General features: G+C 34.9%; 1 protein-coding gene across 4 annotated transcripts in view; it reads left to right on the top strand.

The window, feature by feature from the left end:
- Csmd3 (CUB and Sushi multiple domains 3) overlaps nucleotides 1-27320 on the top strand; it is a 928259-nt gene that overhangs the window by 701365 nt on the left and 199574 nt on the right. For all 4 annotated transcript variants that reach the window (XM_069991287.1, XM_069991286.1, XM_069991285.1 and 1 more), the window contains 3 exons: nucleotides 5359-5497; nucleotides 8475-8662; nucleotides 13825-14019. In XM_069991287.1, coding sequence (XP_069847388.1) covers nucleotides 5359-5497; nucleotides 8475-8662; nucleotides 13825-14019 — 522 coding nt within the window. The remainder of the gene's footprint in view (nucleotides 1-5358; nucleotides 5498-8474; nucleotides 8663-13824; nucleotides 14020-27320) is intronic.

Raw genomic sequence — 27320 nt, 5'->3', positions numbered from 1 at the left:
AAAGCCAGGGAAGTGGGTAACCAGTTTGACAAGAAATGTACTCATTACCTTACTTAGGTAACTGTAACCCCTCTGTACATCACCTTGACAATAAAAAAGATGACGAGCTTAACATTAAGCAATTAATATAGAGTAATAACCCATACAAACATTTATAAGGACCTAAATCTGATGAGCTTCTTTGTGGTTTGAGTTTAAAACTTCCCTTTTTTGTGGAGCCAATTAAGTAGTTACAATTAAAGCCAAAAAACAAATAACTTCAGGAAATAACAGTACTAAAAAGTTAGTGTTTAAGGTAGTAGCACTTCAGTTTGATATGGAAGCCTGCCTTGGCTGCCCAGAAGCTTGAAGGAAGAGTATGTTTGGCAGAAGTGTCGGGGTGGCATGAAAGCCAATGGCATGGCCAAGTTGGAAAATTTCTAGAGGAGTCACATGGTCACATGGCAAGGAAACTTGACAAAGTGTTATTGAGTAAGTAAGGAAGAAAGCAAGCAGGCAAGCAGATAAACAGATAAGCAGACAAAAGAGAAAAAGCAGAAAGGAAGGGGTCCACTCTAACAGTGGGTGGATGCTCTCAAAGGGAGAAAAGCAGTGAAAGAGAGAGAGAGAGAGAGACAAGGAGGGAGGGAGAGAAAGGAGGGAGAGAAAGGGAGAGAGAGGAGAGCACTTACTATATTCACAAGACAAGTAAAGTTACTCTTCCAGAGGAGATGGCTGGGAGGCTTGTGCCCACCCCATCCCGTGTCAGGCACACAGGCTGGCAGGCCCAGGGTGACTGGTTGACAGAGGGAGTTTACTTAGAGAGACAGAGAGGTTGATGAGCAGGACAGCAAAGAAAGCACGAATATATCCTCTGACCATTTACCATGTGTTAGCAGAAATTGTTGTAAAAATTTGATGTTTTGTAATCCTTTAGAGGGAGTCTGGTGAGGAAGTGGAGGGGAGGAGTCTGTGAGGACATGGAAGGGAGGAGTCAGGAGTCTGGAAGGAAGTCAAGGGTCAAAGACCAAGAGGATTAAGAGGGGAGGAGTCTGTAGCTCTGTGTGTGTGTGTGTGTGTGTGTGTGTGTGTGTGTGTGTGTGTGTGTGTGTGTGTGTGTGTGTGTGTGTGTGTGTGTGTGTGTGTGTGTGTGTGTGTGTGTGTGCAGATGTCCTGATTGATCCAAGGTCTCTCCAGCTGAGAGTCAAATTCTCTATTTAGGTGTCCTGAAACAAGAACAGACTGACCAAGAATGGCATAGGGCATCCTTCTGGCATGACATTGTGTAGAAAGAGAGACAGATGAACAGAGGGCCCATTGATATGAGTCACTTACCAGACATAAACAGGAAATAGAAGACAGCGAGTGAATGCATGACCAGCAATGGTAAAGACTAGAGATCCAACATAGGATTCATCCCTTTGTCAGTTTGGGTTTGAGGAGAAGGCTCAGGGGGGTAAAATAACCCTCTGAAAGAGAAGCGGAGGGAATTCAGTGACTCCCGACACTACCCAATCCTGGTTTTCAGCACTGTATATAAGGGTTTGAGAAAGAAAAGTTCCATGTGGTTGTTCAGGCAGAAGAATTTTTTTTTCTTTTAGCAGAATTGAACCACAGGCCCCTTGCGATGTAATGTGCAGTGGGAGAACTTATGGTGAGAGAGGTTATATATGGGGAGGACAGGGAGGAGGCATTGCTGTAGTGGAGACAGCAGTGAACTTAGAGCCTGGGGAATCTCTCATTGTCTGAAGGAAGTGTGAAGGGTGAGGGGGTCGGTAATGAGGAAGTGAACTCAGAGCCTTTGGGACCTCATACTTAAACTTAAGAATTATTTATTTTGGGGACAAGGTTACAGAAGGAAAGAACAAGATTGGGGAGAGAATTACAGGAGGAAAAGACCAAATAAAGACATCTGGATTGCCAAGCAATAAGAAGAAAAAGTTATTGTTTCTTGCTAAATATAATTTAAAATAAATAGAATTCTAAATCTTAAGGTAATATTGTCTCATGATGAAAACTTTGGCACTATTCTCTGAGATATGATAGAACACCAGCTTATAATTCCCCTCTCCCTTTGGTGATTTTTTTCTGCTAAATAATTTAGTATGTCTGTAGGAAAATACAGCATACAGGTGCACAGACAATGAGATTCGATTTCCACTTGAAGAAAAAAAAGTAAGCTGTAGCACATTAAAACAGATCCAAATTTAGTGAGAAGAGATTTTTATTCAGAAAGTATTGTTGCACAGCTGTGGATATAGAAAGCAGAAATTATGTTATAGGAAGAAAGCTCAGTGGCAGTAGGACTTCAAGGAACACATGAGTTAGGCCGAAGTAGGGCTTACTTTTGTAGAAAGAAGTCAACAAAACTAGGAAGAAGGGAGTGGGGTACTAGGATGGCCTGATTGAGAGAATACTGTAGTACGACTTCAGCCTCTTCTCAGGAAGCATTGTATATTGGCGTAAATCTTCTCTAAAGAAATCGAGGAAAGCTTAACCAAAATCTGGTTCAGATTGGTCAGGAGGATCAAGGAGCAGTTATTCTACCAGGCATGAATGGGAATTTTCAGTATCTGTTTCATCTTGTTACAAGTCAGCAAAGCTTTAAGTTTTATGAGGAAGCGTGTTTTCTTATAACTAACACTTTCGCTAAACACAAAAGGATGTATGTAGCTATTTGTAAAAGAGTGTCTTCTGTTGAAAAGCGTGTGAAAGAAAGTATGTTGTAGGGAAATTTGTTTCATATCTAGAATGGAAAAATAAACAGAAGATAACTGAGCAAAGTTTCTTGGGAAGGCAGAGAGATAATGTAATTAAGTTGAAGGTGTTACATTTATTAAAGGATACTTTTTTTTAAATCCTGAGATGCAAGAGGTCCTTGAATTTGCTGAGGGAAGCCTGGGAAAACATGACACAGTTTTCTGTCTAATTGTTTCTAACAATCTCTCCATTAAAAAGAAATGACAAACAAGCCATTCCTGAGCAACTGATTATTCTCAGAATTGTAGAACTGGTCATTTTCTTCAGAGTTTCTAGGGCACTGAACCACATATAGCACAGTAGTGGAGGGACAAAATAGTTGGATCATAAATTATCAAGTTATAGAGATGCTATTGCCTTTACAAGCCCAGATAATAGAGATGAATATGATGGACAAACTAAAATTATCTTCCTTCCAAAATCAGTTTTAACTCAGCAGAAACTGCATGCCTTTTGAATGAAAATTAACATTTGCTTGATTTAAAAAATCAGATAAGAAGATATGCTGATGTGCTGATTCTACATAGGAGGAAGTAGGGGAATATAAGAATCTAGGTCTTTCATTCACACACACACACACACACACACACACACACACACACACACACACACACACACACATATACACATATGGAGTCATGTCAATTTATATTCCTTCTTCTTCTCTCCCACTAAGGAAGCACATATCTTAATGTAACTGTGTGTGTGTGTGTGTTTGTGACTGTACTTGGGTTTGAACTCAAGACCTGGGCACTCTCCTTAAGTCTTTGCAGCTCTACAACTTAAGCCACAGCTTCACTCCATTTTTTTTAGTACTTAAATGGAGTTAAATGTCTCAAGGACTTTTTTTTGTATTTTAATTATTTTATTCTTATTGTGAGAATACCGTACAGAGGGGTTACAATTACATGAGCAAGGTAATGAGTACATTTCTTATCAAGCAATGTTGCCTTCTCCTTTGTTTCCTCTTCCCATCCCTTCCCATCTCCCCCCCCACCCCCATGCCAAAGTTGTAAAGCTCGTTTTTCTTTTCTTTTCTTTTTTTTAAATTGTGAGAATACCGTGCAGAGGAGTTACAATTACATGGGCAAGATAACGAGTACATTTCTTATCAAGAATTGTTGCCTCCCCTTCCCATCCCTTCCTATACTCCCCCCACCTCCCCGCACCCAATCCTCCTGCCCCCAACAAAGTTGTAAAGCTGGTTTTTCCACATAATGTCTTGTACATCTCATTGTTGGAATGGGGCCACCTGTATCCCTATTTAAACAATTTGTTTTGTTTTCCCTTTCCCTCCACAAATTATACCAACATCAAATACAGTGAAAACAGGGGTTAAACTGTGGGGGAGGATATACAAAGCAACAAATAAATCATCTTATAAATATGTTAGAAACAATTGCAAGAAAGAAAAACCATCTGTGTTCATTTCGCCTAACATCAACTTATCTGACTGTTTCTACTTAGTTGTGAAGGTAGCTTTAGTAAGATCAAGGACTTTCTTACCTGGGCTGGCTTTGAACCACAAGTATCAGATTTCAGACTCTTGAATAGATAGGATTAAGGCATGAGCCACCAGACCCTGCTTCATGTCCCTATTTTTCAAGTTACCAGTCTGGATATTATTTTCTGATTGTAATTGTGTTTACCATAGTTCAAAATAATGCCCTAAAGTATTCCTTCTCTGAACATCACTTCAAATTTTGAGCATCTGAAATAAAAATTATAGAATGTTTTTGTTTGCAGCAACTGTTTATTGTCTTCAATTCAAGTAACTTGACTTTTAGGATATCTTTTTTGGAGTATTATAAAAATGGTTTTAATTGGGATTAGGAAGGTGGCTCAGTGGTAGAGGGCTTGCCTTGCATGCATGAGGCCCTGGGTTCACTTCCTCAGCACCACATAAACAGAAAAAGCCAGAAGTGGCGCTGTGGCTCAAGTGATAGAGCACTAGCCACAGAACAGAACCCAGGCCCAGAGTTCAGCCCCTACAGCTGACAAAAAAAAATCCAAAAACCAAAAAATCACAAAAGGTCTTAATTGTTAGACCACTATTAATTCTTACACATTAGCTATTATTGAATATTCTACGTCCATAAATACAAAAGTGGTACATCTAAAGACATAGAAAGTGGTTGTTTCATTTATTATTTGAGCTTTGTTTTCTGTCCCTTTCTTCTTTAATAACATTCAAATATTTTTCTAATAACCCTGGAGAAAGCATGTTTATATCTCTTTTAATGCATTTTGTTTACATGAAACAGAATAGCAATAAAAATGTGTGTATGTAAATTTGGAATATATGTATATTCATTGAGATTGTTAGTGAAGTATATATTTTCTCACACACATATATACACACATACACACACATGCACACACACACACACACAGATATCTTGCCTTATAAGCCAGAAAAGCAGCTAAAAGCAATGGATCTATGTATATTTGAATATTTTAATGATTTTCTTGGAAGACAATGGGGTATCAAAGCACCCGGTTCTATAAAAGACACATCTGTGCAAATCGTACCTCATAGAGAAATATTTTAACAATTATTGATAGCTAATAGATTTTATTAATCTCTTAAGGGATTTTGTTTGCTTGTTTAAATTAAAGCACCCTGTGGCGGCAATTTAACAGGATCTTCAGGCTTTATTCTTTCACCAAATTTCCCTCATCCATATCCACACAGCCGGGACTGTGACTGGACCATCACTGTCAATGCAGACTACGTCATCTCTTTGGCATTTATCAGGTGAGTTCCCCTACATTTCCACAATTTTAAAATAATGATAATTTTCATATTACCTTTGTACTAGGCAAAATTTTATTTCTGCATGTAACCTTTTTTTGGTATTTTTTTTTACTAATCCCAACACTAATACTTGGCACTTTACAATTTACAGAATTGTGAATAATAGTGTGACAATTCTGAAGGTGAGTAGGTAAGAATCTTCCCTAGTTTTCCAGAGCAGAGAAAACATGCTAAAAGGTCAAATAGTTTATTGAGTTTCATGAAGTTTAATCTCTTCATAACATTTCCTTCTTCTTGGTACTCATCACTGCTCCAAAAAACAGGGTTTTTTTCCCCCTAAAACTTCATGATTAAAAGGTCAAGACTTCAATGTTTTTCCTTACATACACCCCAAACCTTCTAAACTACCTAAAACTTCTTGAAAATATTGTTGCCATGGGCTTAGATAGACTCATATTTAATTATTTTTGGTGTTCTCCTTAAATGAAGGTGACACAGAAGAATTTGATGTGTCACTTCTGTGCGATGTAGCAGTTGCACTGGTCTTCTGCTTTATGTTGAAAGTATTTTAAAATATACAGTTGTTCTCTGGTAGTCTAAACTTCAGAGGATTGGCTTAGTATTAAAGAAATCAGGGACCACATATGTAATTCTAGCCACTCAGAAAGCTGAGATCTGAGGATCACAGTTCAAAGCCAGTGTGGGCAAGAAAGTCCATGAGAGTCTAATCTCCAATTAACCACTAGAAAACCTGTATTAGCCCTGTGCCTCAAAGTGGCTCAAAGTGCCTTGAACAAAAAAAAAAAAAAAAAAAAAAGCTGAGAGACAGTGCCCCACAATTACCACCACCAACACCACCAAAACCAACAACAAAAGCAAAAAGAAAAGAAAGTTTTTGAGCACTGCCACTATTGTCTTTATTATCTTGGATAACTTACTTGACTTCACCAGTTTCCTCACATAGAGGCAATAGCTGTATCACAAATGTGCCGCCTCTCAAAACTTCAGTGGGAGGCTTAATGAATGTAGCATAGTAACAGAGCATTTGTCTACCTTGAATAAGGCCATAGGACCCCCGTAACTCAACAAAAACAACAAAATTTATTTCAGTCTGAATGTTAGGCAATAGCAACTAAAATGCTTTTCTAATTAGAAATGTCCTTAATCTTCATCAAGACTGATGTAACCAGTAGGTTGATTGGGATAACTCTAGTTGGTTTTTATATCATTAAATGGTAATATCAAGTTAGCAATTATATTTATAGTTAGATTCCAGTATTTTGTTTTAAGACCAATTCCTGATGTAAATAGTATTAGTATTATTACTGTACTTAATTTTGTGATTGACAAAAATGACATTGTAGACATTAGCAATAGATATCATAAAGTTAAGTAAAGTAGGTTAGATTTAAAAAGATAAAGGTCACAGGTTTGTTCTAGTATGTGAATCCTAGTCCTAGAAGATAAACACACACAAGATCATATATATATATACATATATATATACATATACATGTATACATAATATGTTTGTTTATAATTGTGAGACTATTTCAGATGATTAGAGGTGGTAATAGAGAAGTTTAAAGTATGAACACTACCCAAATATCTTCCATCTGTGAATGAAGATAGCAAAAGTAAACACATGGTCAACACACACACATACAAATCAAACAATGAAGCATGTTGAGATTGACTTGGAAAGTGGGAGTGATGGATGAAGGAGTGATGGATGGAAGAAGATTGATCAAGGCACATTGTATGCATAGCTGAACATGTTAAATGAAACCTTCTTGTACAGTTAAATGAGATGTTAGTACAAAAGAACAAGAAAAGAAAGGAGTTTGAGACAAGATTTGGTTTACTATTAACACTATTTTAGTTGATAACTTGGGATAGAAGTCTATATTCCAAGAAATAAATGATATGAATTTGATTTCTACTTTTGTCATTTGTTATGTGACCTTAGGGAGAACACTGACTTTTTAGGGTTTTGGTGTTCTCATTTGTAAAACTAATATCATAATCCTTTCCTTATATTACAGGATTATTGTCAAAGACCAAGTTCATATTTATGAAAGTCCCCTATAAAAGGACAGATTTCACCATAATTCTACTTTTTGTGGAAAAGTAGTGATTACAGCTAAGATTCTACAAGTTTCTTAGAAAAAGAGTATTTGCTTTATTTTCAAACAAGTCAAGATTTGAAATGAAAACCAAGTGTCCTATACTCCATTGTTAAATAGACTTTCAGCTTTCCAAGCATAATAAATATTACTGCATACTTGAAAAAGCCCTTGTTGCTGTTCACCCACCCAAATGTGCCAAAAGAAAGGAAGCTGTAATTACCATTTAACCTTGATGCCCAAAAAAACAAATTCAAAAGCACAGGTTTATCCCAAAACAAGAGTAATACGGAAAGAAATTAGGTCTAATCTGATTTCTCCTACATTGTACCAATAATATACCACTGAAAGAATGAGAGATGAATTAATGGGACTTGGGAAGCTATAAATACACCAAAGCAGTACATGCTCTTGTACTTTTCACGTCATAGGAAACCTTATGTATGGAAAGTCTGGTTATTTGTCCATCTCCTGGCCTTTCTACAACACTATTTTGACACAAGTAAATTGAGAAGCTGAATTTATTTTTCCTGGTACAGGAATATTTTAAAGATGAAAATAATTGTGGAAGGTTAAACACTATTCATTCTGTAGATATGAAAATAACAAAACGTATGAAAATATCTTGTGTAGCATAAACATGAAGATATGACAAGATAGACAGAAGGATAGATATTCTTCTGTTGAGTCTTTAACAACAGAATCTTTATATTAATCTTTATATTAATTATTCTGATGCAGTGCACTATTCGTCTTACATACTGGTTATTTCATTTTATTAATATTGTAGTTAATATCCAGCCATAGTTAATACCCAGTCATAATCACTCTCTTTTCTCTATTTTTTTTAGTTTCAGTATAGAACCGAACTATGACTTTCTCTATATATATGATGGACCAGACAGTAATAGTCCACTGATTGGAAGTTTTCAAGACAGCAAGTTACCAGAGAGAATAGAAAGCAGCTCGAATACTATGCATTTGGCTTTTCGGAGTGATGGGTCTGTGAGTTACACTGGATTTCATTTAGAATATAAAGGTAAATATTGAACATTCAATGTTACCATTATGATTATAAATAATTTATATTGACCCTTGTCAATATTAGTTATTTTTAAAATATTTTACTTTTATTGCAATGATGATGTACAGAGGGATTAGTGTTAACTAAGTAGTGTCTTTTTGAACAGTGTCACCTTTTCCCTTCAATATTAGAAAGAAGATGTACCATTTTGAAAGGACATTTGTTGTTCAGCTCTCACATCACTGAGAAGGAAATTAGCATTTCCTTAATTACTAGCAAAGGAAATGTATCAGGCAAACAAATTAGCAATTAATATGCCACAGTGGTTGCCTAAGGCCACAAAATAAAAACCAAAAGAAAAAACAAGACTTCAAGCTTTTGGAAGTTAATGTTTCACTTGAATAATTTAATTCAGAATGACTTCTAGTGGTAAAGAATAGTTATATATTAGAGAATATTAATAAATACTTAAATATGTCCACATTAAAGTGAATAATATATAGTGATAATTGTATTTCAGAGTGTTTATGATATATGTTTACAATAACACTGTGTTATAATGCCTGTGTTCTCTTTATTGTACTCTTAAATTCAACTACATTCCTTTTAATTATTTTTGTTTGAAAATGAACACAAACATATATCATGCATACTTGCAGTGCAAAGTTATGTTTTAATACATGCGTGTCAAATTAGTTTCTAAAGAGATTACACTCATTTCTAGTTTACTTCACAAGGTAAGTTGCAGAAACTCAATAATTGTGAAAAAAGCAAGAGCTCTTATGAAACATGAAAATTGTAAATCTCATTGTTATTACATAGTATCTTAGAAAATCAGATATTCTCATCAAAAAAGATTCCTGATATCATTGTTATTACATGGGGTCTTGCCAGATTTTACCTATTAAGTTAAATATCTTTCCCCTATTTTGCCTACTAATATTACCATATAGATAATTGGGTATTTTTACCATTGCAATGTTTCTAATTAGGTTTCTGATTCATTTCTGTATAGGAAATATTTTATTTGTGGTAAATATATATCCTTTGTTATTCATCTGCTAGTGATTATTTCATCATTTTCTTTTATTTCCTGTTCATTCTTCTGTATAAACACCTTAAAATTCATATCATAACATTTAATCTTCACTTTCTTTGTGATTTGTAATTTTTATTTCTTGTTTTATACAAAAATCTTACTTTATAACGAAGTTTCATAAGGATATTTTCCTGAGGTCATGTCTAAAGAATTAAACCTTTCCATTTTACCCATACATCTTTAATCTATGAAGAATATATATTTAGGCGGACTCATCTATTTTTTGAGAGGCTACCTAATTGTCCTGGCACTATTTATTGACAGGCATAGCTTTCAAGTTCAAAGTTTCTATATGTGCCTCTGCATTCTCCATTCTGCTCCATTGGCCTGTTTTCTCTCCCTAGTACTTTCACAACTTTACTTCTATACCTTTAAAATAATCCAGGATTTAAAGAAATTGAGTATATCACCTTGTGTTAGACTTGTCATCACAGTGACAAAGTACCTGAAAAGCAATTTTAAAAGAAGTAAACATATGAACTGTATTGAGTAAGTACTGGATCCCTATCATAAATGAAGGAATTGAAGATCAGATTCCAATTTTATTCTATCTATCTATCTATCTTTCTTTCTTTCTTTCTTTCTTTCTTTCTTTCTTTCTTTCTTTCTTTCTTTCTTTCTTTCTTTCTTTCTTTCTTTCTTTCTTTCTTTCTATCAGCTATCTGTGTATTGCAAGTAGTGATGCTTAGACTCAGAGCCCTGTGCTTTCACTGAACTTTTACACTCAGTGCTACCATTTGAGTCCATGTTCACTTTTGGCTTTTGCTGACTACTGGAAATGAGCATCTTAGGCTGCTTTCAGACATTGATTCTCAGATATCAGCCTCCTGAGCAGCAAGGATTATTGGCATTGAGCATCCAGCCTATTGCAGTATCACAAAATGCCTTTATTTTAATGTTCAGAGAATATTTATTTTCAATAATACTCCTCAAATCCAATAACTAGCTCTCAGATTTGGACTTGTAATATATTGCCTAAAGAAAAATCCTATACTTGCCACTTTAGAATCTTTGAGATCTTTATGTTATTGAGCCCCACTTTTCCTATTCTATCAAAGAGCACTTTTTGCCATTACAACAGAATATGACATTGGATAGTTTACAAAGAAAAGGCCATTTTTTAAAATGATTTTTGAGTCTGATATTACAATTACAATATGGCAGCATCTGGCATGGATTTCTAAGTTACACTATACTGTGATGAAGAATGAAGTTAGAAAGGTGGAGCCAGAGCTGAAATGACAGGAAGATAGATCTATAAAAACCACTACCAGTCCACTAGCCAGCTTCCCTAGTAACCACAGTAACCCATTCATGAGGTCTTCCAACAACATTTTCCTAAAGTTCAATGCAGTTGCCTAAAAGTCTTAGTGACATGTTATTAAAACTTTGCGAAAAAAATAAACAAGGAAAAGTAAACTGTAAAAGAGGAGCCCTAAGAAAATAAACTTGTCAAAGAGATTAATGCCTTGAAATATGAGGTAATTCTTCCTCCTTCTCTGGAGACTTAGTTCAATTCTGGGAGAGCTTGGTTGCTATTCCTTCTAAAAATTAAATTGTATTTTTCTGATTTTTAATAAAAAGATTGAGCATGAGGTTTAGTAGGCAAAGATAAACAAATTAATCTTTGCATCACTATTCCCCTGTTCTCAGTGACCACCTTTCATAAACACGCTGAAGTATCTTCCCTGCAAACAGTGTTCTCTGAATATTTTATCCAGAAAGAAATCTTTATCCTGTGATATTCATGGAGAACTGGCTCCAGGAATTCCCATGGACCATTAGGATCCATGTATGCTCAAGCCCCTTATAGGAAATCGTAGAGAGGGTTGGAAGGTGGCTCAGCTGGTAGAGTTTGAGTCCCTGTCTCAGACAAAAAAAATACATAAATAAAAAGGAAATGGTAGAGTTTTTCATATAGTATATCCATGTCCCCTTGTGTTACATTAAATCATGTCTAGATCATTAAAAAATGATATGCAAGTAGTTGTTATGCTGCATCATTTAGGAGTTAAAGAATAATGGTGAGAAAAATGCAAATTCCCCAAGACCTTGAGCACCTTGGACATAACGGCATGATATGCTAAGGAACTGTAAGAGGAATAATGCCAAACATTGCTGGAGAAAGACAGGAGGTCAGGGCGTCACTGCACTTGCCTGGATTCAGTGTCATGCTCAGTAAGCAGAAAACTCAACTTTTACTGTTTTGGAACTTGGCGATTTTTCTTTTCCTTTTAAATATGTGTGTTGATGCCCACCTGATTCATATAGATTCAGTAAATAGCCTTTGTTTTAAGTAAAAAGATGGAAGTCTTCTGACCATATTTTTTTCTGTTGGAGTAAAGGCATTGTTTTTTAGCATTGATTTGAAACTTGGGAATTAGGATTCCCTAATTTGTGCACTCTGTACATTACCTCCCTTCATACCTTTTATCCCTATTTCATTTTACAAGCTCCTTCTTCTCTCAGTGTTCACTTAAATTTCTTCTCTTCAGGAGGCTTCTTGACTGTATCCCCTTCTGTAACAATCATCATAATTTCAAGTGTTTACTTAATAAAATACTTGATGTATTATAATCTCTGTGAGGGCCAAAATTATTCTTATTGTCTACTGCTGTATTTCCATACATAAGTGGTGAACTCAAATATTTTAGAAGGGAAAAAATGAAAGGAAATGGGCCATTGATATATATATATATATATATATATATATATATAAAATTGATATTATGTTTGATACATCTGATATTATTTAAGGTAGTTAAAATACCTTTAAATTTGGCTATACCATTTTCTTTTTTAATTCAATCATAAAAGTTGTAACAAATAAAGACATGTTCTTTGAATGAAGATATACTTTTAAACTCCTTGCAAACTTTTATGAATGGAAGAAATATATTTTTGTTGAAATTGGTATTTCAAATTTGTATTTGTCTCTTACTATTATCTTTGGAAGTATCCGATCTTGATATATTCAATCTGTTATTTTTAAAAGGAGTTTTTTAGGTTTCTTTTTTTGGGGGGTCTGGTCGTGGGGCCTGAACTCTGGGCCTGGGTGCTGTCCCTCAGCTCTTCAGCTCAAGGCTAGCGCTCTACCACTTGAGCCACAGCGCCACTTCCTGCTTTTTTTTTCTTTTTGCTTATGTGATGCTGGGGAATTGAACCCAGGGCCAAATGCATGCAAGGTAAGCGCTCTACCACTGAGCCACCTTCCCAGCACCTTAAAAGGAGTTTTATAAAAAGATATGTTGCTATTTATAATTGGGATATCTTGGATAGAAATATGGGGATAAAAAAGGAAATAAGTGTTTGTAGGAAAGAAACAAGGTTTTGATACCCCTACAAATAGTGAAATGAGGGGACTGAGTACAACAGAAGGGTAGAGTTATGTCTAGGCTTAGAAACAACACATGGGTGCCCATTACTAGGAGAAAAGATCATATATTGGATACCCACCCTAAGACAAAACTTAGACCTAGGCTCTGTCCCTGAGCTTTTGCACAAAACTAATACTCACTACTTGAGCCACAGCTGTCTTTAAACTTGCAGGTGTTCAGGTTAAGATCTGGTGATTTGGGTTCTGCCAAGTGGCTCACAAAATTCATGATACTCTTATTTCCTATAAGAGTACCTACCAAAAGCCAGAAGTAGAGCCCTGAATCAAGTGGTAGAGAGCTAGCTGTGAGTGTAAAATGCTCAGGGACAGTGCCAGGCTCTAGGATGAGCACCCCCCACCCCCCCCCCCAGACATTAGTAATAGGAGATCCTGATGTTTTCCAAAGTAATCCACTTAATGTACTTATGGATGAGTTATAGCAGACACTTTATACTACATTTTGAAACCTCTGTGTTTGACCAGGTATATTAGATACTGATTTCATCAAGAAACCCTGTGAAGAATTTTATTCTCCTCTTAATCAATATGAATTTGCACAACTTCAGAAATGATTAAAGGATGCTTTGTATGCTAAGTCACAAACAGAAATGGAATGTGTGCTGGAGTTTTGCCTTCTGGCTTAAAGTTTCCTAGAAAATAATATTTTAAAGCAATTAATGTCCCATCAACACTGTCTTACAGCAAAACTCCGGGAGTCCTGCTTTGATCCAGGCAACATAATGAATGGTACCAGACTTGGAATGGATTATAAATTAGGGTCAACAGTCACCTATTACTGCGATGCTGGCTATGTACTCCAAGGTTACTCAACACTGACCTGCATCATGGGGGATGATGGAAGGCCTGGATGGAATAGGGCCTTACCAAGTTGTCATGGTAAGAAATGGACTTTTTCAAGTGACTTTATTATTAAATATTTAAAAGCAGTCCTTCAGCTAAAATTTATTGACCATTTACTATGCAATTTACATGTGGTATAAGCAATGAGATTCTTTTTTTTAAAGGATTTTAAACTGAATTCACTCAAGAAATAGGTTTTGAAAAGTACTGATGTTTGGCAGTTTCTGTAAAGCAATGTGAGGATCTCAGTTAACAGGAGAGCTCTCTCTAAGCAGTATAATTGTCTGTTGTTTTCAATTATTTGGCATCAGGAGTGAGAAATATACCTTAAAATATCAAATTTTCTGGAAAACATTGACCTAATAACTGAAGAGAAAACATACAAAAATGAACATTTCAATAGATTAGGTAAATGCAATAATTTACACACATAAAAATGTTGAAAATTCCTTATCTGATAATAAGGATACAGAAGAATATATGTATTTCTTCCAAATAATGTCTAAAAAGAGTATACATATAGTAGGATTACATTTAAAAACCATATGATTTCACATAACTCTGATATATGTGTACTTATACAATGAAACAGAATGTAGAATAAAGGCAATTTGTAGAAACAGCAGAACAAGAGTGATGTCACTGGGGAAGGTCACAAAGGATGTCCTAGTCAGCCTGAATGATGTTAACGAGCAGATCTCATCCATTGGAGCTCTCCCAAGCTATGATCACCATCAGTGACTCACGTATCAGTTCATTCAACCATGACCAACATAGACTAGAAACAGGACTGAGTCAAAGCAAACAACATACAATTAAAAACAAAATGAACAGAGAAAGTGTTCGCAGTCCAGACAGTGATGACAAGTGATGACAGAAAAATACAAGAATAGCCATACCCCATATGCATATGTATGTGCATGTTTGTATGTTTGTTTGGATCATAATAAAAGTGAATTTATTGTCATGGATTTTAGTAAAAAGTGAGTATCAACTCTAAGCTGAAAGTTAACAATTGATTTTCAGTGTCTGATACAGTGGCTGATATACATGAGCATTTTTCATATGGTAGAATGGCTTACCAGAATGGTTTGTCTCATGATGTTTAATTTACTGGAGTCATTTTATCTCTCTGAAATTATTTATTCTAATCTCTAAAATGGGTATAAATTCAATTCTTATTTCAAAATCCTATTTTAAAAAGTAGAGCCAGATAGAATGGCATAAATTGGTAATTTCAGCTTCTTGGGAAATTGATTCAGAAGTATAGTGAATTTGAAATCAAAATAGATTACACACCTACATAGCAACACTGTGTCAAAAGGACAAGGATTGAGAATAAATCTAAGTTTTAAAAGGCTTGTTTAGTATAATGGATCCAATTTCTATCACTAGAAAAAATTGAACGTCTGATAAATTGGTCTAGCAGTTAGCAAAAATGGCTGCATTGATATTAATGGTTTAATGTATTAGAATAGAAGGGAAATAAAAAGATGAATAAGTACTACTTAGGTAGTGGTAACTTATAATAGTAATCCTGGCTATTTATGAGGATGAGATCCAGGGTATTGTAGTTTGAAGCCAGTCCAGGCATCAACTCTATGAAATTCCATCTTCAAAATAATGAGAAAAAATAAGCCAGCATATAGAGACAGCTCAAGTGGGGCAGCTATATCAGAACAAAGAAGGCAACAGCAAAACATGTACAACGTCAAATGTTGGTGTTAAGGAAAAAGAAAAAAACATACACAACCAAACAACAAAAACAATTTGGCAGTTAAAAGGAAAATGTTTGATGGCATTGATGTTTATAGGAAATTTAAGATATTGTTTAGATTTTCTTAGAGTTTAGCACTGAACAGAGTTATACAAAATAATAATATGGGTTTTACCAGAAAAATACAGTGAATATTGAAAAGTAGTTTCAATATTTCTGTCTGTAATCATTTATAAAACATGGAAAGTTTCTGGAATGTTGTGAAAGTCAAATGAAAAATAAAGCTCTGATGGTCCCTGAGCCTTTTTTGCTCAAGGCTAACACTCTACTACTTGAACCACAGATTTGTTTCCCCCTTTTGGGTGGTTAACTGGAGATAAAAGTCTTACCGGCCTTCTTGTCCAGGCTAGCTTTGAACCACAATACTTAGATCTCAGCCACCTGAGTACCTATGATTTTGTTTTGTTTTGTTTTGTTTTTGTCAGTCTGGGCTTGATCTCTGGCCCTGGGTACTGCCCCTCAACTCTTCAGCTAAAGGCTAGCACTCTACCATTTGAGCCACAGCACCATTTTTGGCTTTTTCTGCTTATGTGGTGCCAAGAAATCAAACCCAGGGACTCATGCATGTCAGGCAAGCACTCTACCACTGAGCCACCTTCCCAGCCCAAGTACCTATGATTATAGGCATGAGTAACAGCAGCCTGGCAAGAAAAATTATTTTAAGACACATTTTATATTTCCAAAAGTAAATATACACATATATAGCATGTATATATATACATTATATATATATATGATTATGAGAAAATAACACAAAAAATTACATTTGACATGAGTATCATCTGCTTAGACCTTTTGGTCTTTTTTTCTCCAAATGTTGTGTTTTCTAATAATTTCTAATTGTTCTTGATGGTATCTTCCATGAATGCATGTGGCAAATACAGCTGTAGATTTTATCTATTGATTCCCTGATAGAAAAGATAGTTCCATGATGTTTACATGAACATAAATAGCTCTTTATTGTCCGCAAAGAGCTATATTTTATTCTGTTATGGTCATACGTTAGAGTTCTTATATCTTTATTTCTAGCTTCATCAATGTTCTAAATTACATGACTTTTCTTCAGGTTTTCATTCAAGGTCTTAAGTTATAATAATATCTTCAGATCTTAAGAACATAGCCAGAAAGTTTTGGCTAACTAGTCAGGTTAAACAAGATAAAAAATATTCATTTAATTACAATTTTATTATCTTTAATTATATACAAGGATTATTATTCACTACCACAGCATTTGAGTACAGTGCATCTTGATCAATACCAGCCCTTTCATTGTTTTCCCCCCATTCCTCCCAACCTTATTCATCCCCTCATTTTTCCTAGGTTTAGAGGATAGTCACTGAATGTTCTGACTACATTCCTCCTTCCTTTCTCTCTTCATTTCTCCACCCTCTTCCCCCGGACCCTTTCCCACACATCTTTCAAGTACGAGCTTGCTTGTATTCATTTGGTAAGACTACAAGTTATTTGTTCTAAGGAGTCACATAATTTGAATTCTCCCAGTATATATCATCTATTGGTTAATGCATTTGTGAATATGGGTATATGATCCCATATGTGTTTGTTGTTTATTTATAAATTAGAGTCTAACTCTTTATTAGTTTGTGTTTGTTTGTTTTGAGGTGCTAGGGATTGAACCCAGACCCGCGGTACTTTTTTTGTTTAATGTAATATGTATATAGACATGATGAACCTCTGCTCATTCTTACGAGATAGTTATTTTCCCTTCACATTGCCATCATTTCACCTCAAAAGTGAATGAACTTTATGAAGTTTTATCTGCATTTTCTTGCGTAGCATATGATATGTTAATTCATTCAGAAAAGTTCCTGGAAATATTTACTTTGTACAGAACCATTAGAGTTTGTATACTTTCACAATTTTAGAAGATAGGTATATTTTCACAGTTTAGGATTAAGTATACATATTAAATCTGAAAAAAGTGCTTTAAAGAGCTTAAGTTGAACACTGGGAGATTATATTTTTCAGTAGTAGATCCAAAGTGATTGCATCCTGTCATAAATCCTGCTTAGTGATGAGAAACCCTGCATTTTATCTTGTAAAAATGTCACCCATATTAAATGATGATAGAACAAGCTATCTGTACATACAATTTATTTTGTCACTTTAAAAATCTGTGTTTAGAAAGTGATTCTTCTCTTTTTTTTTATACTTTGTAAACTTTCTACTTAAATGATGTTAATTTGGTTGTTCATAAATATATAGGATTAAAATAATAGCCATATATCATTCTTATATACAACCTGACTTAATATTAGGTCAAGGTTATAAAACACAAATAACAATAGATTCTACATTTCCCTCTTAATATTCATTGTTTGATTTATTTCAGCTACTCACATGGAATTGATTTGTTTTATCTGAGAAAAGCTCAAGTGAAATTCAGAGCCCCGGCAATTTCTTACCTCACAGATAGTTTCTATCTCCTAAATTTTATCATTTCATCCTAATACTATATATACTGTCTGAACATACAGAATAATCTTCAGGGTATACCTCATATTATATCAGATTTTACTCAAAGCCTACATGACTTCCTAAAGAAAGAATAAATCCCTTAGGTATAATATGCTCTCTCCTTCCACTTCCTATTTATGCCTAGACTTCTTTATTATATGTACTACACTCTGTGTGACACTGGCTTTTTTTGTTTCCCAAACAGCAATTGCATTTCTATTTTAGAACTTCTGTACTTGTCATTTTTCAGACCTGTTTCCCCTCACTCTGGCTGGCCAGCTCTGTCTGGTTCCTTCAGGCATATTGTCTTATTAGAAACAAAAAAATTGTTAACGTTCTCCCAGCTCCACAGAACAACCAAGATGGACTCCAAATCCATATCTAAAATTGCAAGTACATGCCCTTGGTAAAGATTTGTTTCATACAAGTCAAACCCCAGAGCCTCAGCACTTTGAGAAGTCAATCATAAAGTAGAGACACATGGTCCCTAGCAACAATGTAGTAATCTTGATCTTTTTCATTATAGTGACAAACAGTGAGCATTGGTAGATAGGCAAGTATAATATCCCAAGGATCATTTCATTTAAACTGTTAAAGAACTGCTAGTTGCTAACTAGTCCAAAGACATGTTCATGTCATTCATTCCCTTATTTCAGACATCAACAAAATTTTTGCTTGGTCCTACAGGGGTAATAACAAGCACATTAATTAAATGAAGTCTTCCCTTTAGCAACATACAACATTTTAGAGACATTAATGTCTATAATTCTAAGAACATTTTCTTGTGACTACAGACCTGGGGCTCATATTAAAGCCATTTATCCAAAAAGGAGTTGCATGGCCTCTCATATAAAGGTAAACCCCTTTGGCTTCCACCACATTGTTTATATTACTTCATACCTTCCTAATGTATTGTCAGTTTTATAAATCAGAGGGCAAAAGTTATGCAGAAAGATGAGCCAACTCAAAGGTTCTCTCCTGAACTGAAGAATGTAAGATATTTGAGAGTACCGTGATAAGTCATGGAACAATTCAAATGATGTTACAGCAACAAGAAAAGAAACCTAAAGCTAGCCAAATTTTTACTTCTGTTGGTAAAATAAAAATCTTGCTAACACAATTCATTCTACAAAACCTAGGGTGTGGGGAAAACAACTAGAAAACAATTTTATTAATGAATAAAACTACCCAGAATGCAATGCACATTGCAAAAGACACTACAGAGAGCAGACCTGCTCTTATACATGTTTTACAGAAAAGTAAATGAAAGTACAGTTAAATTGATTCTATTTCCTTGAGAGACAAACTGGTATTTGTCTCCTGTGTACTGACAGTGAGACTTTCACCCACTTTCAGATATATGTACTTATATTCCCTGTGGTTATAAAACTGGTGACTTTGCTCTATAATGTCAAAAGATCATGCTTATTCTGCCTTCAAGGAGATGCTTCCAAGAAGGGAAGTAGGTTAATGCTTCCCTTCCTATTCTTAAACAAAGACAATTTCACTAATTTATCCTTACACTCCAATCAGCAAACCACTCACTCCATGGTTCCTAAGGGAGTTTGATGCTTCAAAGGAAACAAAGTAGAACACTGTGTGCAACAAATGTCCGGTCCCTAATCTCAAAATACAAATCTAGTGAATTAGACTGAGCCACTGAAGAGAGTTAACAAGCAAATCTAGAATATATTTAGGCTGTCATTTTAAAGAACTTCAAGTTACGCCAACCTTTATACTAAGAACTTCTCTTCAATCCCAGCCTTGACTTTGAGGTTGTCTCTGATTCAGAGAATTGTCTATTTTGTTAGATAAAAAGACCAAAGAGGAAGGAAAAAAAAACACTCGTCCTCCAACACATCAGATATTTTCCAGATCTTCAATACTGAAGGAACAATCTCCAAGAAAAAAAAATATTTTAATTAGCATATATTAGTTGACAACAGAGTTTCATCATATACTTTTTCTTATCTAATTACCTTATTTTTAAGCATGATTCTACTTTTATACATGGATGTAAAGCACATTGATTGTATTTACCTCCTTCAGATTCTCCTTTTTACCCTTTCTCCTCTCTCTGATTTTGCCTCAAACCATACAATTCTTCCTGCTATTTCTTCTAAGCTTTGTAACCTCCTGGGTTCCTAAGGCCTTGCCAGAACTGCATACGTCACCTGAAGAAAAATCCTAGAGTAGGTTAGAGCAGTTTCTCAATTCATTTTATCTAAGCTTACATTTTCTGATGTAACAGCTCTTTCTGTTCTAGTTCTATTTATATTTCCTTCTCTTCCCCACTAGTCATTCAGTAAAAATGAAGCTAGAATTTAAAGATAATTCTTTCTGAGCTTAAAATGTGGCTTTTATACTGTAGTCTCATGTGCTACTGCAAAACTTACTTTTAATGTATTTACTCAGTGATAAGCTATTAAGTATATTTTAATGTTTTTCCTAAAATGACATATTGTTTGAAACTTTACTGTATATACAGACACTCTGCTAGGCTCTAGAGTTAAAAATGGCATACGCAAAAGACATGGAAATGTTGATTTAATAGATTTGGTAATCCAGAAATAAATATAGAGAACAATGAAATAAACTTTCAAATAAATGCATAATTACAAGCTGTAATCATTGTTCTAAAAATAATGGATAGGCTATTGTAAAATAGAAAGTTTTCAACAAGTCTTGAATTCAGAGAAAACTTTCGTGAGAAAGAAGCATTTGTGAGAAGATTTGGTAGACATTAAATTATTGGACTTTTGTGTTCTTCTAAAATCATATTTATACTAATATATTAGTTATTTTAAATAGTTTAAATATTTACTTTTGGCAGAACCAAGGTTGGAGCTCAGGGCCTCTCATACTCACCCAGCCTGCTCACATGGTACTTTAGTTAAGAGATGACCTTCTCATGTTTCCTTCAATACAGAATCAGAGAATAGTGATGACTATAGACTTGGAGGTGTGGGAAATAGTGGTTCATCACAGACACTACAATTTGGGTCAGGATAAAGAAAATAGTCTGAAGTTACATAATTGTATTTATACAGATTATAAATATGCCAAAACACTGAATTTCATAATTTAGAAGTATATATATTGCACTCTATGAAATATGTCTCAATTTTGGGGAGGGCAAGTAAAAGTTAACAGTATACATATCCTAGATTGTCCAGAGCCTTAATATTAATATTAATTTAATTTTCATAAAACCAAAGGGAGTGTCTCTACAAGATGTATAGACATTTTACTATAGAATAAATCTTTTTTCTAGAGGAGCACACTGATATAAAATATAGTTTAGAATATTGAAGGATAATGAGTTGACTTTTTAGCTAGCAAAGTCAAGTGAATAATCCAGACAACTAATAGAAGCACATATCCTGATAAATTGACTTACTGAGTAATGGTTTATAAGTAATTATTGATTTTCCAAGGTTGACTATCCACACAAAGTACATATGCTTATGTAGGAAATATAAGATAAAATGAAAGGAATATCCACACAGGTAGAATTTGTTTTTTTTTCTTGTGGTTTTTGCTAAAATCAAATAAAGGAGAGAATAAAGGAGAGAAAGAAACAATATCACTTTGAATCCTTAAGTAAATACTTGTAATGATAGCTATGCCCTTAAAATTTATATCATGTAGTTTAAGGGTCAGGAATAGCTTTGTTTAAAAAAATGATCCATGGGGATACAAACAAAGTCTATACTAGGATTTATGATTTGTGACATTCAATCAGGCTATTGCAGGGCATAGGTAATTTACTAGGAAGGTATTAACAGTTTTGTAAGGTACAGCAGTTCTTTCAAATGAAGGAGTCACAGGTCTCTTCTAGTAAATTATTGATTTAATAGAGCACATTGCTCTTTGCGTGACCTGCAAGAAGTCATCATCACTTTTCAAAGGACCTACCTTGCTTTCTGAGAATAATTTATATATTGTATAGTGATTCTCATTATAGAATATATGTGATAATAAATTACTCATTGCACAAGTAAACAGATATGTGAAATTGTAGATAGTTTAAGGATGCATTGCATGAATAAATGTTATAAGATACCTGAACATTCAGGTAATTTTTTTCCTATATACATGGCTGGGTATTCTATTTCCCTAGGTATTGAATTACTTATTGTTTCCCTTTCCTTTTGATTCTTCTTCAACCTATATACATACCTGCTCGAATTACAGTTGGAGTATTTTCATGGGGTTGGCTAGAAACTATAAACCTGGTTGCATCTCATGCTGTTTTCTCTAGAAATAACACACTACCAACTGTATCACTGCATTTATAACTCAGAAGTGAAACAAGTGTGTATATACATATGATCATAAACACATTGAAAACATTTTATTTATATGAATTAAGTAAAAAAAAAGTGATCCAGGTTCCTGTGACTTATAATAATAAACTGAAAGCAGGAGGATTATGATTCAAAGCCAGCTTGAGAAGAGTTTGTGAGACTCCTTTTTGACTGACAGGTTGTCACAGTAGTGCTTTTCAGTTATTCATATATCCATTTATAAGGAAGGCTGACACAGAACATTTCAGTTCCAAGTCAACCTGGCCAGGAAAGTCCATAAGACTCTATCTCAGATATTACAATTCAGGCACATGCCTGGTTAGGATGAAAGACCCTGTCCCAAAATAACCAGTAAAAAAATGAGGGGAGGGGGATTCTGGATAAATCATTTAGTGGTAGAGAGAGACTATCTAGCATGCACAAGACTCAGAACTCAAAACCCAGTACTTCAAAAGAAAAACAAAAAGTAATCAGGAAAATAGAAGTAGTAAGAAAAATAATAAGAAATTATTTTTTTCAGGGTGATTTCACTCACTCATTGAGACTAACACTTCAGATAGAAAGAATATTGGCATAGGTTTACTACCATGCATGGGATGCAGTTTGCTATTACAGCTGAAGAATTCAATATTAATGTCACCCTCATATTGCAAAATAATAATATTCATTATAAGTCTAATGTTAAATATATTATCATTCATATAGTATTACAATTGACTATAATGCAACAAATCAGCAAGAAACAAGAATATTTAATAAAAATAGTTTTGTATGCATTTATTAAGATATTTTGAATTTAAATGATATATTTTCTGAGAAAACTTTAATAAAGCAGAACTGTTAGGTTATAAGAATGAAATTCTTTGAGTCTGGGAAAGTGGCTCAGTGGTAGAGTGCTTGCCTTGCATGCATGAGGCCCTGGGTTTGATTCCTAAGCACCATAAGCACAAAAAGCTGGAAGTGGCTCTGTGGCTCAAGTGGTAAAGTGCTAGCCTTGAGGTGAAGAGCTGAGGGATAGTGCTCAGCCTGAGTTCAAGCCCCACAATGGGCAAAAAAACAAACAACAACAAAAAAAGAATGAAATTCTTATAACAAGATGGTCATTTGGAGAGCCTGCATTTCACATATATCACCCTACTAAGGGAGGAGAAACATGAAAAGACATGGGTATTGGAATAAAATCACTAAGGAGGGCTGGGAAGGTGAAAGAGCAGAGTGCTTGTCTGGCATGCATGAAGCCCTGGGTTTGATTCCTCAATACCACATATTCAGAAAAAGTTGGAAGTGGTGCTGTAACTCAACTGGTAGAGTAGGATCCCTGAGCAAAAGAAACTCAGGGTCAGTGCCCAGGCCCTGAGTTGAAGCCCCAGGATTAGCAAAAAAAAAAAAATCATTAATGATGGTGTGAGCTTAGGATGATGAGTAGTAGGATGATGGCTGAGGTGATTAGGGTGATTGAGTCTGCACTGTTACATGTAAATTGGCAGAATAGACAGAGAAAATGGGATACACCTCACAATAAAGCCACAGATCAATGTTTTATTGGACTCCAATTTGGGGAAAATAAGAAATAATGTCAAATTTTAAGTAAGCACCGAACACTTTATGTCTCTAAAATGAACTGACTGGCTGGCTGAATATGTATATTCACACACATATAACAAAATCAAAGGCTATCTACATATCTACACACATATATGATTATATAAAATTATTATAATTATTTGCATAAGCAGTATTATTATAATCAATTACATAAACAGTATAATTATTTTCAAAATGTTAGCATATTTTAGAAACATCCATTTCTTAATTTTTGCCCCTTATGTTCCAGAAAACACTTATCTTAGGTGATGTGACACAGTCATGTATATTTGTAAGAGATGCATCATCTTCATTAAAGTTTACTACAGTCTTGAGCCACAAAAATGAACTTTATTTACTTTATTGGTTTACTTCCTACACTTAATCATATAACTGTCTTTTTATAATATATATGTTTAATAAGCATGCTATTAAAATATAGGTTTATGTACTATATAAATTATAGTCAAGATAGGTAAGTGACTGTTTAAGGCATTCTAGTGGTTGTAAGATGTTTCAATAAAACTGCCAGATTGACAAAAGGCCCAAAAGCATGTGAAGAAAGTGTCAAAAAGATACAGAAGAGTTAAATTCTAAGTCCTCCTTGCTTTCCCTTCATCTACTCAGTGTTAACCTGACACTTTTTATGTTAGTCACAACTTGAATAATTATGCTTAGCCACTGCAATATTCTGCATATTGACCATGAATCTGGCTATGTTGGAGGAACAGAACAAAAGAAACAAAATCAAGGCTATTAGTGCAAATAACAAATCTGAGAACATAAGATGAGCATACATTCTGTCTTCTGCCCGTGGTTAAAAAGGCCTTCATATTCATAGATGAAATTTTTCAACAAAAGTTGTTTAAAACGTCCACCATGCAAAATAACACATGAAAACAGTGAAAGCTGACAGGCACACATTAATGTGCAATGGCTGAATATTCGTAACTAAGTCACAAGAACTGAACAGGGGAGTTAACAACTCTCATTACTATTTATTCTCCCCAAATATAAAAAATAAAAGCTTTTGCCATGTACATTCAAAGATTTATAATTTTAAGTGTGGAGCACCTGACAATCAAAAAGACAGTTATCAAAACGCACACTGCTCGCTCCTGAACGATTCCCTCATCAGTTATATTATCAGCTGAATAAAGTTATCAGTGCTAAACTAAGAATACACCTGACTACTTTAATCTCAAACAATAATGAGTGATGAGAGCTATGCATCTTTGGTTATTATCATCACTGTCATTTTTTTTTTGTTTCTGGAAAGTTCTAACTTTAGTATGTTTAATTCCAACCTTTTATACTATTTTATAGAACACACACACACAAATGAAGGGTAGAAAATTCATTAGCTACCCTAATCAATACAACACTATGTAGTTTGCCTTTCACATAGATTGCTGTAATTTTTAACTCTGGCTAGGATTCCATCCAAAGTTGACTTTGCAAACTGTCTCAACTCTCCTAGAGGCAACGAATACACTACTGTAACCAAGTTGTTATTGTTGTTATTGTTATTGTTCTTCCTCCTCCTTCTCCATCTCACTCCCTTGATCTCCTCATCCCCCATTCATTCTCCTCTGCCACTCCTACAGCCAATGTCTCTCCTCCCCCACCTCTCTCCTTCTAGCTGTAACTCCTACTGTCTCTTTTCTTCTCCTCCCCTTCCTGCTCCCTTTCCCTCTCCCTTCCCTCGCTCTCCTGGTATTAGGATTGAATCCAGATGCTCTACCATTTGTGTGACCAACTGAGCTATATTCAAAAACCTCAAAAAGCAAAAAGAGTTATTAACTTAACCACCTTTCCAACAGAAATCTTTAATCTAGGTGTTTGTTTGTTCAGCCTTTTTTTTCAAGTCCCAAAGGAACATCACTACTATTATGTAAAATTAGTCATTCCTCTTTTGTTCTGTTCCTTAAGTCATTGTTGACTTGTCGTGACTTCTTAAGATGACATTCTCCTCCATTTTATGATTCTGACTAATCCTTTATATTCCTTATAGATCACTAAGTCTTTTCCCAACTGTAATAATAGATTTTATTCCTTTACTCTACTTCAGAAATTGGCAAACTTTTTGTAAAGGACCAAAATGTGTATATTCTACTACAGAATAGTGTTGTTTGAAAACCTTTAAAAATGCCAGCCATAATTTGTAGAAAGATGCTCTAACTAAAACTAGTCCTAATAACACAATAAACACTTCTGTGATAATTCAAGAAAATAATGAATAATATACTGTTCTCTTTGTACAAGGTCAAGCCAAATAACAAACATTGAAACAACATATATTGCAGAAGCTTAGTATTTTCAGCACTGGCGATGCTGAAGCAGGAGACTCTATAGAGTTTCAGGGAAGCCTGGGCTACATACCGAAATATTGCTCTGTCTGTGTGTGTGTGTGTGTGTGTGTGAGAGAGAGAGAGAGAGAGAGAGAGAGAGAGAGAGAGAGAGAGAGAGAGAGAGAGAGAGAGAGAGAGAGAGAGAGAGAGAGAGAGAAAGAAAGAAAGAGAGAGAGTCAGGCAGACAGAGAGACAGAGACAGAGACAGAGACAGACAGAGATAGAAGAGACACAGAGATACAGAGACAGACAGACAGGCAGAGGTACAGAGATAAATTGTTAAGAGAGATAGAGGAAGAATAGGAATGAAAGAAGGATGAAGGGAAGGAGGGAAAGAGGGAGAAAGAAAGGGAGAGAGGGATCAAGGGAGGGATGGAGGGAGAGAAGCAAGGAATGAAAAGGAATGAAGGAAGAAAAGAAAGAGGAAGGAAGGAAGGAATGAACAAAGGAATGAAGGAATGAAGGAAGGGAAAGAAAAAAAGAATACAAAAGGAAAAGAAAAGAAACAAATTTGGACCTTGTGACTCATGCCTGAGACTGAGAGCAGAGGATTTTCGCAATTTAGAGCTAGCTTACATAGGAAAATCCAGTAGATACTATTTTCAATTAAGCATCAAAGTTTCCAAATTGTTGGTATTGTTCAAGCAGTAGAACACTAATCATAAGCAAGCAAATAAGAAGTGTGTGAGGCTCTGATTCCAAGCTACCTATCTACACACTCACACACACACACACACACACACACACACACACACACACACACACACACACACACACACAGACACTTAAGGCTTAAGGATGTCAAACCATAAGCTTGAATGTGGGTACAAGAGGTGAGCA

This window comes from Dipodomys merriami, unplaced genomic scaffold (genome assembly GCF_024711535.1).
Source record: "Dipodomys merriami isolate MVZ:Mamm:240054 unplaced genomic scaffold, mDipMer1.0.p SCAF_4, whole genome shotgun sequence".
Lineage (NCBI taxonomy): Eukaryota > Metazoa > Chordata > Mammalia > Rodentia > Heteromyidae > Dipodomys > Dipodomys merriami.
This window is presented reverse-complemented; position numbering and strand designations above follow the sequence as displayed.